The sequence below is a fragment of the Syngnathus typhle genome, linkage group LG1 (genome assembly GCF_033458585.1).
Source record: "Syngnathus typhle isolate RoL2023-S1 ecotype Sweden linkage group LG1, RoL_Styp_1.0, whole genome shotgun sequence".
Classification (NCBI taxonomy): domain Eukaryota; kingdom Metazoa; phylum Chordata; class Actinopteri; order Syngnathiformes; family Syngnathidae; genus Syngnathus; species Syngnathus typhle.
Window position 1 is genome coordinate 12616987 of NC_083738.1, and position 19622 is coordinate 12636608.

General features: G+C 40.2%; 2 protein-coding genes across 2 annotated transcripts; one reads left to right on the top strand and one right to left on the bottom strand.

Moving 5' to 3' along the window:
• The first annotated feature begins 588 nt into the window (after nucleotides 1–588).
• LOC133162209 (Kv channel-interacting protein 1-like) lies at nucleotides 589–15372 on the top strand. Its single transcript, XM_061291238.1, has 8 exons — nucleotides 589–892; nucleotides 10324–10448; nucleotides 11098–11167; nucleotides 11246–11316; nucleotides 11381–11488; nucleotides 12314–12418; nucleotides 12686–12748; nucleotides 13997–15372. Exons 1-8 carry the CDS (start codon nucleotides 832–834, stop codon nucleotides 14042–14044), a joined length of 651 nt encoding a protein of 216 aa, XP_061147222.1. The 5' UTR covers nucleotides 589–831; the 3' UTR covers nucleotides 14045–15372.
• Nucleotides 15373–16318: 946 nt separating this feature from the next.
• Nucleotides 16319–18666, bottom strand: LOC133162203 (T-cell leukemia homeobox protein 3-like). The gene is made up of 3 exons (XM_061291226.1): nucleotides 18261–18666; nucleotides 17298–17535; nucleotides 16319–16502 (listed from the first exon to the last, which is right to left on the bottom strand). Exons 1-3 carry the CDS (start codon nucleotides 18664–18666, stop codon nucleotides 16319–16321), a joined length of 828 nt encoding a protein of 275 aa, XP_061147210.1.
• Between the last annotated feature and the right edge of the window lie 956 nt (nucleotides 18667–19622).

Consider the following 19622-nt stretch of genomic DNA (forward strand, 5'->3'; position numbering starts at 1 on the left):
AGTCGCCTTTCCTTGACTCGAAGCTGCCGTCTTTATGCTCTCTTATACTGGCTGACAATCTTCCATCCGTCTTTTATTCCTACCATGAGGGCTAATCTTGAAAACTCTCCATTTCTTTTTTTTCCACTATGGCTGGGTGATGGATGGCTCGAAGGGACATGTTGATGGATGCACGTGGCTTTTCCTTGAAGAAAAAATGTTGTTGGGACAAAACAGGAAGTGATGCATGGGGCTGTTCCTACTTATCGTCACTGACACGCACTGCATAATTCATGTGTTCTTTTAAGTCATTACTCAAGTCTTTACTCATCTGCATATTTGTCATATTAGAGTGAAACGAAACTTTCTCCCTTCCGGTGATTCATGGAGTGTTATCTTCCAAGCGCCAAATACACTGCAATTAAATAATTCAGTGAATTCAAATCCTGATGATTTCACTCTGGATCACCAATGCTGTGCTCTGGCTTGTTGTGATGGGAGCGGTTTGAGGGGAGAGACCCCCAAATAGGGGTGCATGAGAATGGGGGTGGGGGGGAGGGCAAAGTGGTGAGAGAGGAAAAAGAGGAGGAGCGCGGGGAAATGGAGTGAGAAAGCATGATGGGAAGGAGGAGTTTGAAAAGAGGAAAGAGATTTGTGCCGAGAGCAACCAACAACGGAGAGATACTGTATGAAGAAAGCGCAAAGGGGGAGATAAGATGAGCATGAGGGACTGCGTGTGTTTTGGCTGTGTATGTGATGCGCGCATGCTCTAGTCGTCCAAACACGTGACGAAACACATCCAGACTTCGGCACAGGGGCAGACACACTTGTTTCCACGACGACGTTGCAAACATGGGGGCTGTGGTGGGCACGCTGACCATGCAGCAGACCAAGACGAGGAGGCCATCCAGAGGTGAGGGACCACACACACACACACACGCGCACACGCACGCACACACACACACACACACACACACACACACACACACACACACACGCACACACACACACACACACTCACACACACGCATTCCCTACCTCACCTTCAATACTTTCTTTTAAAGAAATGTAGACTATAGTGTATTTTAATTGCAGACATGCCATGCACTCAATCACACAAGACTCACACGTGTATATTATTGCATTTCCTCTATACTATTGAAAGAAGGCAAGCATCACCTACAAGACAAGAGAAACTTTTCTGTGTATTTTAATTGCCCACATGCTACTCTGGGTGGCTACCTATAACACAAAGATGAACATGCATGGTTTCAATTAATATCAATGGATGTTTCAATTGATGGCTTGTTGCTGATGGAATAAGTGTGCGTGTGTTTGTCTGTGTGTGTGTGTTTGTGTTTCTGTGTGTGTGCAAGACTGTGAGAGCGAGAGAGAGCGAGAGAAAGAGAGAGAAAGAGATAGAAAATAGATCAACAGGTTTTTCAAATGACAAATAGTCCTTTTTATCATGCCATAAAGTTTTACAACTGTGTCTGTGCGTGTTATCTGCTGTGAGTGCATGCGCGCGTGCATTTAGATTCAGCAGGGGCGTTTTTGTCTTTTGGTCCGTCTGGTGGCTGCGTGCGCCGTCGGCGGCGCGGGTAAACACGCGCACGTCGAAGGTATTTGTCACTCCACTCACACACCACTTTTCCGTCTTGCAGTTACCTTGGAAGCACGGTCGCCATGGCAACAAAAGATGTCCATTTTGGAGGGGTGGGAGGGGTCGGGTCAGGCGATTTTGATGAGATGGGGGTATTCCTGTTGCGCTGATGGCGTGAGGCTGAAATGTGGTTAAGACAACCTGTTGGCTGAAGGGAATGTGTTGCACTGCAGTCAAGTATAGTGAGCAAGGAAATACTGTCCATTAATTGCATTTAGTTATTTAACAATATATGCCTGGTTGGGCAATCAGTTTTTTTCCATGTGCAAATTAGAACAGGCAGGGCATTTTCCAAGTGGAGTGCATATGGTTGCTTCCATTTTTGGGAGTATTCTCACTCCTACTTGCGCAAACACCTTTCCCAAGGGTGTTAACAAAGGCAGGGCATAAATGTGTTGCTGTGTGGAATAATGAGATGGCAGTAAGGTGCAAACATATTGTGGAAACATCGGACTCACCTTTCAATGTGATAACAAGCATTTTACCTGTGAAAGATTTGCTTCATTTAGACAAATAGATTGGGTCATTACTCACAGGAAGTGAAAATGGACAGCAAATCAAATTCGCTTCCATGCCATGGAAAGACTTTCTTTCTGCAAAAGGCTGGGGCACATCTGTGGGACATTTCGTCCCATTTCCACATTCGTGTGTCCCTCCCCTAAACTGTTGCTGCAAAGTTGAGAGCATAGATGCATAGAATTGACCAAAAACTGAGAGAAACACATCGCACTCCCTGTGAGTGGTTAATTGATTTCTTCATTCTGAAATGTGTTTCCATGGGCTACTTTTGTCTATATACTGTAGCTTAAAGTTTGTGCTTGGATTGTTGCAATGTTTTACATGAACACCTGTGGCAAGTTCATGAGAGGAGGACCAAGTTATGAGATGAATTAAATATTTGTAAATATAATATAGACCACTTTCCAGGGTGTTATCTGGGCACTCAGGCTTCCTTCTTCAATAAAAAGAGGGACTGCATGCAAGTTAGGGTAAATCAAGATTATGAATTGTCCATAGGTGTGAATGTGAATAAGAGTTTATATGTATATGTGCCCTGCTTTTGGCTGGTGACTATAATCCAGGGTGTCACCCACTTCTCACCCAAAAGTCAAATGGGAACTACTCCAACTCTTCAGTAGCCTGACTAATGAGGGCGAGGGGCAAAGAAAGATTCAAGATTCAAGAGTTTTTATTCGCCATGTTTGAGCGTGCCAAACAAGGAATTTGACTTGGGTAAATCACACCCTCTGTTCAACATTTAGGTGACTTACAACACTCAGGACATGTGAAAATGGCAAATATTCTCAAACATCCCCTGATCTTAAACTCCCAAAAGGGCAAGGAAAAACTCAAAATGGATGGATGTATAAAAGAAGGTAATAACAGTCAAAGAAAATAGTGGATATGAATACTGTGCAATACTGCGCAATCACAATTACAGCTCGAGGTCGCTTAATTGACATTCATGTCCTTTGGCTTTAACAGCAGGTGGTCGGCTGGCACAGCAAGCTAGTGTGGAAATAGTTTACTATAAATGCAACCGTTTAAAACTATTTACAAAGTATGTGAGTACATTGAGATAAGATCATCCACCGTTTCAAATAAATAAATAAATAAATAAATAAATAAATAAATAAATAAATAAATAAATAAATAAATAAATAAATAAATAAATAAATAAATAAATAAATAAATAAATAAATAAATAAATAAATAAATAAATAAATAAATAAATAAATAAATAAACAGCCATTTGCACTCACAATTTCACCCAAGGACCATGTAGAGTGGTCAATCGGTCTACCATGCATGTTTTTAGAATGTAGAGGAACCCCTAAGTAGCGCTGGGTAACCCACGCAAGCACAGCAAAAACATGCAAACTCCACGCAGGAACGCCAGAGGTGGAATTGAACCATCACACTGTGAGGCTGACATGCTAACCCGTGCCGCCCATCCCTCAACATTTTATAACACAGTGCCATTTCCTTGATTAGAAACAAAATAGCTGATTTTTTTTTGTAATGGATTGAATACAAATTACAACAACTGTATTTGTAATTGCTAGCATGATTGTTTCTGGCTGCAGTGGTGCATGCTGTCTGGAGATAACCGGTGATCTGGCTTTACAACAAACAGAACACAGCTGTAATGTTGTGAGATTAGATTCCTCCATGATGGATCCTCTGTTAGAGGATCATTGTGCTCTGAACTACAGTGTGTCATCATCTTCTTTGTGAATTGTTGTTTTTGCTTTTCTGACAAACCAATTTTCTTCTACCTGCTTCTTATCTGCCATCTATTTGAGCAGTCTTGTGATGCTTCATGTCTCCTTGGTAATTTCTTTTCCCCACTTCTCTTTGTCGTGTTGCTCCCTGCAGCGGTGCTCCTCTCCCTTTCTTGTCACACCTTTCTTTCTGTTACTCTATTTCCTCCCCGACCTTTCAACTCTGTGCACTGAAGGCTTCATGCAGTATGTATACTTCACTACACTCTTTTCTTTCTTTCACAACCCATTTCCTCTCTTATCCACCTTTCCTCTCATATGAAAACTCCATAATCAGTCATCATCACATTCATACCTCTTTATCGACTCCTCATATTAGCCTTTCATTCTTTCTCTCATTTGCTCCCTTTCTCGATCACCCACGCTCCCATTAGCTGCTCTGAGTGCTGATTAAGTCATCACGTCATTCCTCCTCCCGTTGGCCTCCAGCCATCGTGTCCTGATGTGAAAATGCCTCCAACTTTTTGGGGGGATTTTTATCAATGCATTTTAATGTATGCCGTTATGGACACAAATCTCAGTCATGGATGGAATTGATTGTTGCTGGAGGCATTTGGTATAAGAATATACCCATACCTTTCAATTTCCCCCCTTTAGATGTGACGATGAATTGCTGTTTGTCCTTGTGTAACCTGAGATTGCCTGAGAGCCACTCCAGTGTGTACCCCACCTCTCACCCAATGGCTGGTGGGATGGACTCAGATTGTTTGGAACGCTACCAAAACTTCATTTTACTTGACAAAATTGTGCACAGTAGGAGTTTTCATGCAAGGATATGCAAGATAAGTGGAGTTAAGCGTTACGATGAAGTGCTTACCTTGAGACTTGACTAACTGTAACCCCCTACCATCAGAGTTGAAAGTATGGCCGGCCAGGCCTGTTGCTAAGCGTACAGGCTCTTGGCTCAGCAGGGATGTAATTCTTCACCTCTGAATGTCTTTTTTCCACAGTACCCACATCAGTCATATCAGTCTAAAGGTCGTACACTCATGCTGAGCACAGATGTGCAGTGTTTCAGTCATTAGTCGTGTTGACTTGCCCCTCATTAACTGCCTGTAACAATGACAATCAGTTGCAGCGGTAACTTAGCTTACGAGTGACCTTATAAGTTTTTTGAGATTTGATTTGACGCACCAGCCACCCCCAGTTGAAGTTTACTGTCAAACTAATCATGAAGCAAAGAGAATGACACTTTTCACTTTAAAGGCTGCTATATCTCAATGCTAACAGACAAATCAAAATATCATAGACAGGCTTAAAATAGAATCACTGTCATGGTGTTATAACCCTCAATGCAATAGATATTTGAATATAAATGGTACGGCAAGATATGTAGACAGATGATATAACAGTATTCACAGGCATAAATACAGTATAATATCTCTAAAACAGGACTGTACACAAAAAAGAAACAAATTTAGGGGATTAACGGCATTCCCATTAATTTCAACAGGGAAATATGACTTGAGGTATCAATGTTTTGAGCGAAAACCTGGTCAACGAATTAAACTCAGAAGTGCCAGTTTGAGGGAAGATGCAACAGATACTGGCTCAACAATGTATCCGTTGAACATTACGACAGCCCTTTGTGTGGATCAAACTACGATTAGAAACAGCTCTCAGTACGATGCGTTGCAGTTCTGCAGAATGTTGTGGTGCACTTTTGATGACGTCACTGCTTGCACTCTTTGGCTCACTCTGCTGCTGGGGAGGTTTGCCTTCCTGTAGACTCATTATTTCAGCATCCTATATTGTATAATTTTGCCCATTGTGTCCTGCGACTGTAAATGTACAATGTACTTGGCAGCTTTTGGAAATGGAAATTCAGACACTGGGGAATCGGTGAAAGTTGTGAGGTATCAGGCCTTGGTCTTAAAATTGGCCTGAATTTGATTTGCCTGGCTGCTTTATTTGATGTTTTTACGACCCTTGAAATAATGTACTTGGTCACCTTTGAGGATCAGTGGCTCTGTTACCTACACAGTGGCCTGCCCTCAATTAGGCTCCTTGCAACAGTGAAATTGTTAACATCCAAATTGTGGATGAGATCCTAAACTCGCGCTGTAAAACGTTATTGCGTTTGCAGCTTTTACATGCTGTAATTAGGGCTGTGGCAGCTGAAGTCTATTTTTAAGATACGCTTCTCCTTTCTTGGAGATCAACCTCCAACATTGCTAGTCAGTGCAAACCGTCTCTGCTTGTGCTGCAGATTACGCTAATTCCCTTCGTGCTGAAATCATAAACCGTAAATGGGAAGTAAAGGGAGAAAATGGAAAGCAATTTTGGGCGTGCAATGGATAATGGAGAAAATAAGGAAATCAATTCCGTTGTAATAGTGGACTGCTTCACTGTTGAGAGGCTCTTGGTTTGAATCTCAGCTCCGGGCTTCCTGTGTGGCGTTTTTATGTTAATTCCGTGCTTTCATGTCCCCCCCATCTTCCACACACATACTTTGGCTCCCTCTCACACTGCAAAGACATGCATATTAGGTTGATTAATGACTATCTTTTGAGCGTGAAGAGGTGATTTTCTTGTGCCCTGCTATCGACTGTGACCAGTTCGCCTGGTACCCAAAGTCAGCTGGGATTCGCTGCAGCTCCCCATAACCCCGATGAGGACAAGTTGTATACAAAATGGATAGGATCTGCCGTTTGAGATTGAGAAAAACGTTGTTGCTCTTCTTTGGTGCATCTGGGGGAAATTGCTGTTTTTCTCCGCTGACAAGACACTACTTTAATCCTTCAGACGAGTGCCAGATGAAGTGAGTTCAGAATTTCATTGAACATCTTATATTGTCTCTGGCATCAAATAATGGAACACCTTTGCCTTCCGAGTTCATTCTGGAAGTTGGATTCAGAAAGACGGACAAGAGGCCTGTGGAACATGCTTGCTTTAATGTCCCTGATGACAAGATACTCGAGTAGCAAAAGCTTCATCACATCCCAAATTATTCACAATTTGTAATGCTGCATTTGCTCCTCAGTATTCATGAATGAGTTAGTGATTGCACTGACACTCACTGCAATCAATGATTCATCTCAGACTGTCGAAAAAAGATAAATGGCTAATGTGCTGCTTTCGCCATATTACATCATAGCTCATTGAATTTGAAATTGACAGTCAAACAAAACAAGAAAGAAAGTAAAGTGAGCTTGGTGGCATTATGATTAATTTCTGGGGTTTTACCGTTGACTTGATGATTAATGTCCCAAAGTTTGTAGCATTTTCAAGTCTGCATTCATCAGCCACTTCATAGGTTCACCTCCACATTCCAATGATGATAACTGCAAAATCTTTACAAACAAAAGTAGGCTCAGTGTTTTTGTTGTTGTATTTTGTAGTGATCGAGGGTTGTTTCTGTTTGTCTCACCAAGCTAATCAAAAATAATACACACACAGTATGATGCATTGCAGTTGCTTTGCAGATTTTCAAATCGTTGTACCCTGCCCGGAGAATACTTCACCCTTTCATAGCCGTTCCATTTTTCCATTCACCTATGTACTCTCCATTCATTCAGTCCAGCACCTCCCTTAATGCACATTACCACCCCGCCCCCCTCAAATGGATTCACATTGATTCACATTTACTTGTCCAAACTAAAGCAATTCCACTGTTTTCTAAGGATTGTGCATTAGAGCAGCAATGCCACACACTGTTACTGAATTCAGCAGAGAGATGCTACACAATGGTCACAACAAGCAAATGATTATTGGCGCTAACCCTGAATGCATTTAACCATCCTGATTAAAAGGTGTTTATATAGCTGAGCATAGTTTGAAAGCTGGTCAAATTAAATTAAATTAAATTAAATTAAATTAAATTAAATTAAATGTTGCCCTTGATGCAACATTAAACTGTGGACAGTGCCGCCAGTCTAAATGAAGTAAAGCATCCATTGACAATACTTTTTATTGATACAATACCGCCCTCTGTTGACTCTACTTGGACACACTGAATCTTGTTGATGCCAGTGTTTCCCAACCTCCACTAAGCCAAACAAAAAAATGTCACAAAGTGTAGGTACGTGGTACTTGAAAATTATGTTTACTCTCTGACAGGATATTTGTACCTTATGTCATTAGTAGTAATTGAAACCATCCATCCATTGTTCGGACCGTACCGCTTGATCCTCCCCAAATATTTATATTTATATATATATTTATATAAGTGAAATACTGTATGTTAATTTCACGAGGAGTACCTGGCAATCTCTCTACTGGTGATCACGGTGCTGTGTTTCATTCAGTTGGCGTGGATTCAACATATAGTATAAAAGAGGCCAGCCCAGATAATGAATGAATGAATTAATTAATTAATCAACAAATGAATGAATTAATGCGGATTCAGTGAATTTGCGTCAAGTCTAAGAATGAGCACAGCTTGGCATTGCAGGATTTTGCTGACAATGGAATAAGAAAAAAAAAAGTTTGCCTTGAGGCACGACAGTTTGTTGGAAAAGTGCACACCATTTTCCTCGTTATTAGTCAGAATGATATGAAACCCACAATATTTTATTTTGTGTGCAGAATACAATTTTATTGTCACAAAGTATTTTTAGTATTTTATTTGTGTGTCATAAATATATTATGGGCACAAAAACACAAGCCTCCAAAATCCTCCTTAAAGTTTGGCAGAATTTATGTTGCGTTTTGCCGCCCTCTACCGGCATTGGATGGTCTTAGCAGACTGCATAGTTCTACACTGCAAGACTACAGTTTAGAAAGTGGTCATGCTGTCTCACTAGGTACATTCTTGGTTACTGGTCAGTATGCAGTAAAGGAGTCACTTTGTGGTAAAATTAGCCTCATCTTGTTCAGGGATAAACATAAGGCTTAATGGGGACAATTTATCAAACAGTGAGCCTTCCTCCAACACACACCTGTACATTTGCACATACACGTCTCAGCACAAGGTGATTTTGTTATTGTTACACTTTATTCAGCCCGGACCCTCGAGTTACTTCCTTGTGCCCAAAGAGTGAAGGACACCTGGACTGAAATAAAGAGAGGAGGGGGGACACGGAATGGGATTTGCCAGGATAGAACCAAGCTCGACATATAGGAGTGGGACATGCCCCAGGGAGTGGTAGCATGGGAGCTGGGTGATTCCACCTTATGAGAGAGGAGGGGAACAATCTAATCAAGTAAAAAAAAAGTCACGTAGTGAGAAGTAGGTGTGCGGTTGAAAGTCACGTAGTAGGCGTGAGGTTGCACATCGAGAGCCTTACGGCTTGTGACAGATGGAGAAGACGGTGTAGGCAAAAGGGACAGACTTGGCTGGAAAGTGACAGACATGGAGAAAGGGGAGCAGCGTGAGAACAGTTTACAAGCCATAGCAATCATTCTGCTATGCTGTGGGCTAATCAAGATGTTGCACCTATTAGGAGTCATCTCAGTAGAAGGTGAGTCAACATAGACCACTTTTAGCCAATCTTTAGCAACGCATGCACTCCCTAAAACTTTGTCAGTGCAGAGTTTCTGTTATATTTTTTACTGGGGGATTTGCATTTATTTATTATGATTCATACAGATATTTCCTATTATCCGAAAAGATTGTAATCATTCCTGTTTTCTTGCTTTATTCAGTTTAGTCTAGTGACCTACATGTGGCGATCAAATTGTTTTTGAAAAAAAATAAATAAATAAATATATATATATATATATATATATATATATATATATATATATATATATATATATATATATATATATATATATATATATATATATATATATATATGCGCTTATTGCTTACTATTGTACTTTGGTTGAGGACATGTCACCTTATTGTGCGTGCATTATTAGAGCATCTCTGCCTGTGGCAATAATTTTGTTGATCCTATACATTTTACATTAAGAGATTATTTGGGTCTTTCAATGAGATGATCGCAAGCTCAACATTGACCTTCAAGAGTTACATTGAAAATGCTCGAATCAGCATGTTGTGATGACCCGAAATAGAAAATGTACGATTATAAGGACATTTGACAGGCTTTTTAATAGACCTGCTGCACAGATGAAATTGTCTCTGGAGCGGAAAGTGCACAATGAACTTTGTCCTCTCGTGACCCTCAAATGAAGCTGAACAGGGATCTTCTTCAACAACTCAACTTAGTAAACTGCTGAACAATGGGACTCAAAATACTGTGCACTGGCAAAAGAACAGTCAGTGTTGTCGTTGATAGCTTGATAGATGGCTATAACTCTGCATTGAGCATGAATTGCCACATCACTGTGTGTTTGGTCAAATTCAGTCGTGGTTTGTCCTCTCTCATCTACCCCTGCAGCGATGAGTGTATAATGGCAGGTTAAAAATAGGAGGAGCCATTCAACTGACCTTAGCCTATAGAAAATTGATGTACGTAAACCAAACTCCTTTTGTTTGTGTGTCACCAGATAAAGCTGACGACGACCTGGAAATGACCATGGTGTGCCATCGACCAGAGGGCCTTGATCAGCTTGAGGCTCAGTCCAACTTCAGTAAAAGAGAACTCCAAGTCCTGTACAGGGGGTTCAAGAATGTACGTCATTTCACGTCACGTATCACATTCAAAGTAGCAGTATTTGTCATACATTAGCCGATTCAACACTTTTCAGTATGACGCAGTTCACTGCAAACTCCAACCATAATAATAAACATTGTAAATTTAAATCAGCCCATTAGTGTCCAACATGCCTGATCATTTTCTCTCATTTAATCATGAGAGTGTACCTAATGATGGAGATCAGTGACAATGCTATAAAACCATTTTGCTTAAGAGAGACATCCCTCTAATAGCTAAGTATTGCTTAGAAATTAAAGTTTAATCCTGTCAGTTTATTAAAGTTATTGTTGCAGCCAGAGGCTATGTAGAATAAAACACGCATGAGTGTGCATTTCTCTCCATGTGTAAAGTATTTAAATTGCATTTCTGCATAATAAGTTTATTGAAGTAAGCATAATGTCTTTTATTTTATTGTCTCTTTGCAAAATGCATGTGAAATTCGCTATGTGGTTTCAGTAAACAATCTGATTTCAACTACATAATTAAACAGCAGCCACAGCGTCTTGCCATTTGTTTATATATGCCATGCTTTAGTTACCTCACATTATTTACCGTGCCACACTCAAGCGCATTCTCTCATGTTTTCCTCGTTTGTGACAGGTCATTATTGCTTGTGCTTTTCCAGGAGTGCCCGAGTGGAATTGTCAGTGAGGAAACCTTCAAGCAAATATACTCCCAATTTTTCCCGCATGGAGGTCAATCCTTTTCCGTTGTTGTTGTTTGACCAGCTTATTTGTCCAATGACGAATGCACTCTTGCACTCACTCCTGCAGATGCCAGCACCTACGCACACTACCTGTTTAATGCCTTTGACACGGCACAATCGGGCAACATCAAGTTTGAGGTAAAGCTCAGGCTTTCTTTAGCATGATTTCCAGCTTGTCTGATGCTTTTTTGTCCTTCATCAGGATTTTGTAACAGCTCTGTCCATCCTGCTGAGGGGCACCATTACAGAGAAGCTCCAGTGGACTTTCAACCTCTATGACATCAACCGAGATGGATACATTAACAAAGAGGTGATGACACAGGCTGCTCACATCTGTGGTTGGTTTGCTACAAGGACATGATGTCACATTTCCTTACCATTTACATGAATCGGAAATATTAGAGAATGACACGGTAAAATAATGGTTAGCACTTCTTTGATTGAATTGCTGCTCCACGACTTCCCGTTTGAGGTTTTCGTGTTTTTATCATGCTTTTCTTTGGGTACTCCCACAATATAAAAGCATTCCTGTCATGTAACTGAACGCTCCACTAGTGTGAGTGTGAATACTTGTTTATATGTTCTCTGTGAATTTTATACCATGCAACCAAAATTTGCAACATCATCCAAAACTGCAGAGTTTTTGCTTCATTGTAATTCCATTGAGAATACAGCTCAGGAGCTTTAGTCTACTTTAATCTGACATATTTGTTATAATGTGTTGCAAAATTTGAAATAATGTCCTCACACTTAGTCAAGGTCAAGCAGCACCCGAAACGAATTAAATGTGCACCTACCGACCTGGAAAATGTTTGCCAAGCTTAAAGACAAGCAGATAAAAATTGTAAGAACAAAGCAATATATTTTGCTTTGATGGTTCTCTGGTACAATGGCAACATACTTTTTAAAAGCTGGAAGAGAGGGAAGTTGGGACTGTTGCCTCCCTCTGACCTGACCCCAATGATGGATGGATGAATTAATATCTACGGCATTTAACTCAATACTGAGCACCCATCATTTTGATACAGCTATTGTAATCAGTTTGCGGACGTGTACCTAAGGAAGTGTCCAACCTAGATTTTTGTGTTGAAAGTGTTTTTTGTTTTTGTTTTTTGTCTTGGTGTGTCCTTTACAGGAGATGACAGACATTGTCAGAGCCATTTATGACATGATGGGCAAGTACACATACCCTGCCTTGAAAACAGATGCACACAAGCAGCATGTGGATGCCTTCTTTCAGGTAACAAAATGAACTCTTCCAAAAAGAATACACTCTATCACTTTTATCAAAAAACACTTTTTCTAATATGGTCGGAGAGCCTCCTGCAGAAGGCCCACACAATCGAACCCAGAATCTCAGAGCTGTAAGGCAAATATGTTAACTAAGACCACACATTTTTCTTCGGTGCAAAAAAACTAAAACAATGTTATATATGGGAATGTTTTGCAAACTGCATTTATATATTTGAAAAGTTAACCTGGCAGCTTGTGTGCTTTTTTTCCACAGAAAATGGATAAGAACCGAGACGGTGTGGTCACCATTGATGAATTCATCTATTCTTGTCAAGAGGTACTCTACATTTGATTTTTTTCTCAGCAACCTGAGAATCTTGCTAACTTGGTTAAAGAGTGTTATTGTTATTGGTTTGCACTCAGTGCAGGTGTGAGTGAAACAATGGCATAGCGGAATTCTATTTGGCTTCTTCATTGTTTATATGTGCCTCGCTCACTGCTACAGAGGGACCATCTTGCATGTTATTAGAACACCTGTGCCATTCCTCTTATAATGCATTATCCAGTTTTTATCAGACAAACAATTGCAATCCAATGCAAAAGATGCATTAAAAAAAGATGCACAAAATATAATCATGTCTAGTTTTGAGCAATCCTGTCAGATCTTATTTTATGTTGGGGATGGTCCTTAACCGATAAGGAGACATTTGCATTTTGTTCCACACTTTGCAGCAGTTTGAAGACGAAAATGATCAGGGGCAGAGTTATGAAATAAATTTTAAATTATTAGTTCAAAAATCTTGCAAAAATCAGATTGCCAAACCAATTGTTCCTCCATCCATCCCCTCAGGCTAAGAGTCTGGCTGTCATCCTTGTCAGAACATTTGGTCTGCGCACTTCCATTTACAAAACATCAGATTCTACAGTCAATCCCTCATACCCATCAGCATCGCCATCCTTGTCAATAGCCCAGTCACATCCCACCTGAACTGTTGGAACGCTTCTTGCGGATCTACCACTCAGACTTCTTGCATAAACATCAGCTGCTCCAGAATGTTAACTGGCTCCCAATCAAGCAGATAATTGTACCTCCAATTTTAAATTGCATCCAGGACTCATTTTTCCAGTATGTATGTACATGTCACCTGATTTTTACAGATTTGATCAGGTCCTTTTTGGTTTGCTGTAGGGTGAGCTAGTGGTATAAACTAGAACCATGGTATAATAAATACTTTGTTAAATTAATCCTTAATTGTAGAAATAGAATTGTTGAAATAGTATTGGATTGGATCTCATTTTGCACTGCGTTTGGTGCCTCAGATATTTCTATCTTCCCTTGTGTCAAAGTATCCATTTCTTATCAGCTATTCTGTTTGTATCTAACTATAAATGACCATAAATGTCAACAGAAAATGTGGCAACATTTATAGCCCCAATCTTTCTATACAGTTAGAATCTAACTGTATAGAAAGATTGAAGCTTGTTTAGAAATATGTTGTACACACTGCCCTCTAGCGGCCAGTCAACTAAATTACTTGTCAGATGAACTGCCCTCATCCCCTTTCTATGCTCTTGTTTTGCACAGGACGAAAACATCATGAGGTCTCTTCAACTCTTTGAAAATGTCATCTAGAGATCAAGTGGAAGAAGGCCATGGCCAAGTGGAGTGGAACAAAGCAAAGAAAAGGTATACTTAAAACAAAGTGACTTTCACTAAACAACACGGAAGGTATTTCACTGAAACAGGGTGAAGACATCAATAGAGCTCAAAAAAGTCCCGCAGAATTGTACCTGCTTTGTTTGTTTCCGTCACATGGTTAAGTGTTCATTTTGTGTAAAGCCTCTCACTTTTTAATGAGAACACAAGTGGACAGTCACTAAGCAGGACTCAAGTGGTTGATAATAATTGTGCTCTTTGTGAATCTCTGTCAGTCTCCCCCCAAAAATGGAGCAATATTGTCATGCATGCAGGGAGGAGCATCTATTTAAGTAAGTGTGCCATACAATAGGGCAGTCATGGGGCTCACACGTCACCCGAATTCTGCCACAGCCATCAATGAAGAGAGAGCAACTTGCGTGTTCCCGCTGGTGTCCGTTAAGAGTCTCACTGTTGTAACAATATTGGATTAAATGTTCTATTTGTTGCTTCTGCTTCAAGAAAGGGATCGTTGCTGCTCGTCTGTGTCTTTTTGCCTCATTCAGCCTAGGTGGAAATATAATAACTGCAGTTATGCTTTGGCCGGTCAGCAAAAGGATGTTCACTTTGGCACATAGAAGGACTCTGAAAGGTGCATGTGTGTCCTATGTGACGTTTTTGTTTGTCTGAAAAATACAACGACATTTGTTGGAGCATGTAATATCATATTATGTGCAGTGAAACAGACAGATTGGTATGAAAGAACTGTTCAGATTGGAATTTCCAACATCGTTGACCAAAACTTTCACTGTGAGGGAGCGGCAACTGTATGAGAGGATGTCAAAAATTTGACCTTTTGAAGAAAAATGAGACTGATTTGTTATTTCAGAAGCCATTTTGTTTGAGCCATTGTTTGAGAGAACAGTGGGGACGTAATGGAACCTCTGCTCTCGGTGCTTTACCACAGCAGGCACTGTTCTCAGTAGAATTTGATAGAAAATCATGCAAAAGTTTACAACTGGACTTACACCACATTTCAGCGCAATATTACTTTGCCAAAAATGAGGAAGAGGGCTTTATTTTTATTATTGTCATTTTTCTCATAATAAAAATGATGCTTTAAGCACCCATTCCATTTCTAATTCACTCCACCACAAATCCTATTGAATTCTCACGAGAACAGGCTCCGGTGTGGCAGCTCATCCAGACATGTGAGCAGGAGTACAGATTGATGGACAACATCAAACCTGTTGCAATGAACTTCTGTGTGCTGAATTGTTGTAAAAAATCGATATATTTATCAATAAACTTTTTTTAAGAAACAATCGCGGGTTATCTTGTTGTGGCTTTTGTTGATGTCATGATACTTGAAAGAATTTGCTCACAAAACATTTGTATTTGTACTGTTGTCCACACAATAAAAGTACAAAAAAGAATACTGTACATCCTTTCATGGCCCACAAACAAACCATATTAACATACTTATGAGGACAAATACACACTGAACATGCTTATTATCCAGCATTTAGCCTGCTCTTTTCTTAATTTCTTTATTTGTATTTATTGTGTAACATTTTAGGTGCACCGAATGTTATATATATACAAGTGATTGTGCCAGTGCAGCGTAAATAAATGGGATAAATCCTTATATAAATTTGCCAAAGTGAGGCTTTAAGTGCAGTATAATTAAAAACCTTTATGTGAATAATATTCTTGTTTGGTTTAGCAGGGCACAGTCAATTTTAGTGCATGTGTCTGCCTTATTTGCCGTTACCCTTTTCAAATATGAGCCTAATGGCTCATAAAACCTTTCAATGTAGTATCCTTTAAATCTTCGGGATTTAATGAGATATTGACTTATGATGCCTCAGTGTACACACTTGGCTGGCTGGTACCTGCTGCCACGCAATCTCCCCAATGAACAGGACAAATACAAGCAGATTGGAAGACAATTTGTTACGTGATTAGACGTTTTGAGGTTTTTGCCCCTTTCGGTCCTTTTATTTTTTTGGGTGTCGGTATATGAAGAAGTCTCAGAGGTGGAAATTGAAGTCCCATTCGCTTCGTGATTGACGTCACTCACCCCCAAAAAATGTGCAAGGTCTAATTTCACCGCTCAGACGTCCTCTATTTGTCTTGCAATTTCCCATCCATCAAAGTTCACTCGCAAATTTACTGTTCTCACATGGCCCCCGCACCGAAAAGTGGATCTCGTCATCCTATTGAGAATAACAGATGACGCCCATCGATTCGAAGTCTGGTGTCACGTCTCTACTCTCTGTCCTCGGCCCATGGCTGCAGGTTCTGCAGGGCATAGAGGGAGGAATTGTGCGCGCACAGCGGGTCAGACACAGCGGATTCGCCCAGGGACTTGTGCAGGGCGGACTGCTGCAGCTGCAGGATGAGCCGATTGGCCTGCTGGCGCTCCGCCTCCCGCTCCTCCGCTGTCTGCCTCCTGACGCGAGCGCAAATCAAATATTAATATAAGTTCATAACAAGAGAGGGGATAAAAAAAGTTTCACATTTAAAGCTAACATGATAGATTTGTGTGAGTGTTAAGAAAATTATTGTTAACATTTGGTAAAACTGTTTGAGTTATTTTTTCCAAATAAAAGTCAATTTCTCTCAAGAGTATTAACAAGAGTATTTGACGCAAGTATTTAAGCATTAAACTCCAACTTCATTTATTAAATTATATGTTCACTAAGACGTTTTGATAAACAAAAATACATGTATTTGTTATCTCTTTCAATATTACTTTTACTTGACTCATTTTTAAGTTTTAAAATGTGCGTTTGTCGATACTCAAGTTATGAGTGCACTTATACACTCCCAGAAATGAGCAAGGAGGAGGGGGGGGGGGTATTTGTTAATGGTTTATATAATAATAATAATAATAATAATAATAATAATAATAATAATAATAATAATAATAATAATAATAATAATAATAATAATAATAATAATAATAATAATAATAATAAAAGGTTTTCTTGTGCAACGTTTATGTGAAAATTGTAGATAGCTGAGAGTTTTGCCACTTTGTTTTTATCTTCTATTTTTTAACACACTTTAAAAAAACCTGTGTTTTTATTCCGTGTCACCGAGGTCAATGAACAGGAAATTGTACAATTTACCTGGTGATTGTAACGAGCCGCACGTCTCTCGTTTTCAATTTAAAACGCGGGTTTAAAAAAAAGAGTTAACATCAAGACGCGGGTTGAAAAAAAAAAGAGTTAACAATAGACACCTCCACTTGGTTCTGCGGTTCTGGAACCAGGTTTTGACCTGCGCGTCGGTCATTTTGAGGCTTTTGGCAAGGGCTGCCCTCTCGGCGCTGGCCAAGTACTTCTGGCGGTGGAAACGTTTCTCCAACTCGCAGATCTGCACTCTTGAAAAGGACGTGCGCGGCTTTTTCCTTTTGGGGGGCGTCCGGTTCTGGTACGGGTGGCCTATCCGCCGCGTCACCGAGAATGGAACCAGAGCCGCTGGATGAGGACAGAGAAAGACACGGTGAGTGTAAGCACCCACACAATTCAGCGTAGAAAATATTTAGGTCCTAACATTGACAAGTTATCACACGGCGCACATTGCGTAGCCGCACTGACTAAACTACTACGCAACTCAAGTCTTAAAAATTGCCTTACACAATTTCTCTTATTAAATTGAGTATATATTTCTTAGGTTTGTTTTTTGTTTTAAGTCGAGCGACAAATTAAATATTGAATCTTGACATTGTTTGAATGCTTTAACCAAGTCAGATACAAGTAAGACATATATTTTCACCCTCTAAATAACTATGAAATATTAAGGGATTTTAATGCACACATTTCTTTTTTAAACAAATGGAATTATTTGCGTTCATTTACTTTGTATCTTGAAAAACATTTCGATGTTTATGAAGCTCTCTGAGGTTCAATTTTAGTTCATTATGAAATGGCTTACATTTCAATGCATTTGTGCAGATTTAAAACCTATAACAAAAATAAATCAAGATTGAAGTATTTCTATTTAAGACCTGGATGGGTGACGTACTGTTCTTTCACTAATAATAATAATTAAAAAAAGGAAAGTGGATAAGTGAGCAGGCCCTCGTTTATGATATTTGTGGAGCCATCAATTAAGTAGTAGTCGCTAAAATGATAAATAAATATCTACATTTTGTATGTACAACATATTTTATATCTATCAGCTAGTGGAACGGCTGGCCTACCAGATATTCTTTCCTTAGCGAAGCGGTTTCCTATCCAGGGGAAACACAGACCCCCAAAGCCCGGCACGGCGCTCTGAACCGGGGTTTGCGGTCCCGGCGCTGCCATAGGTCTGTGGGCCGGCACTCGAATCACTCCTCGGCTTCCCACACTCCTGCTCTCCCCGTACGAGACCGACGCCTCCGCCGGGGGCATGACACCGGACAGGGAGATGGACAAAGCCGTGTAGGCAGGCGCGCTGCTCCCGGTCGGGCTCCCTAAGCTGTAGTAACCGTCCCCGCCGCTTACATTGCGATGTCTTCCAGGCCCGTTGTCTGACTCCGTCCCGGCTCCCAAGATCTGATCGATTCCGAAGCTGATGGGTTCGTGCTGGGTCGATTTAGGAGGAGGGCTCGGTGCTTGGTCCATCTCGGCGGTTCGAGTTGAAAGTGGATATTTTTTCTTGTTGTTCTGGAGGACTCGCAGCTGGGTCAAACTGGTCCGAAAGTGGGATAAGTCTCCATGTCTATCCGGCGCATCCAAGCTTTCTGGGTTAAACAGGCCGTTTTGGAGGTACCGAGTCGTCTTGTGGTGGCGTTTGTTAAACTTTGATGGACATTTGTGGCGCTCCATCCTCCTGATCCTCCTCCCCCCCAAAACGCAGCGTCTGACAGCTCCATCCTCCTCCTCCTCTCTTTCCTCACCTTTCATTGGCTGGCAGCGGGATGACTGATTGAATGTTAATGTAGGTAGGACGTCAATTTGACACGATGAGCGAATTATAATCTACAATACTAGGCGCATTTTGAGGGACTATCATGCGTTGTGGAAGCAGCTAATACTTTAAAAAGTATTTTATTAATGATGTAAAAGTGCATTTAATTGCACGCAGTCCATTTCTTTATTTCAAACAACTTTTTGTTTAAATTTGACTGTCGATATTTCGTTTTCCACTATTATAACAGTGCAACATGCAAAATAGTATTCCAGTGTCATTTCAGGTTATTTTATTGTAAACCAGGCGTCACCTGATTAATTTTAATAAGATCTGTCAATTTAATCATAGTTGGAGGTGTTTCTAATATTTTTTCTGCTAATTATCCAATACCAAGTGTTCAAATCCCTTTTTTTTTTGTTCAATGCTGAACAATTCTAGCTATCTTCTTCGATGTCAATATAAACTGGGGACATTTTCCATATGCAGCTCTATGTACATTCAATTCTGCTGGCATGGACTACCAAATGAAGTGCCGCACTTTTCTTACACAAATTTAATTTTAAGGTGAAAAAATATTCTTGTTTGATTTGGTATGGAGAAAAATCCCATGGTGCCAAATTGTTTATTTGAGTTAATGTCACTCACACTATTATTATTATGAAATATG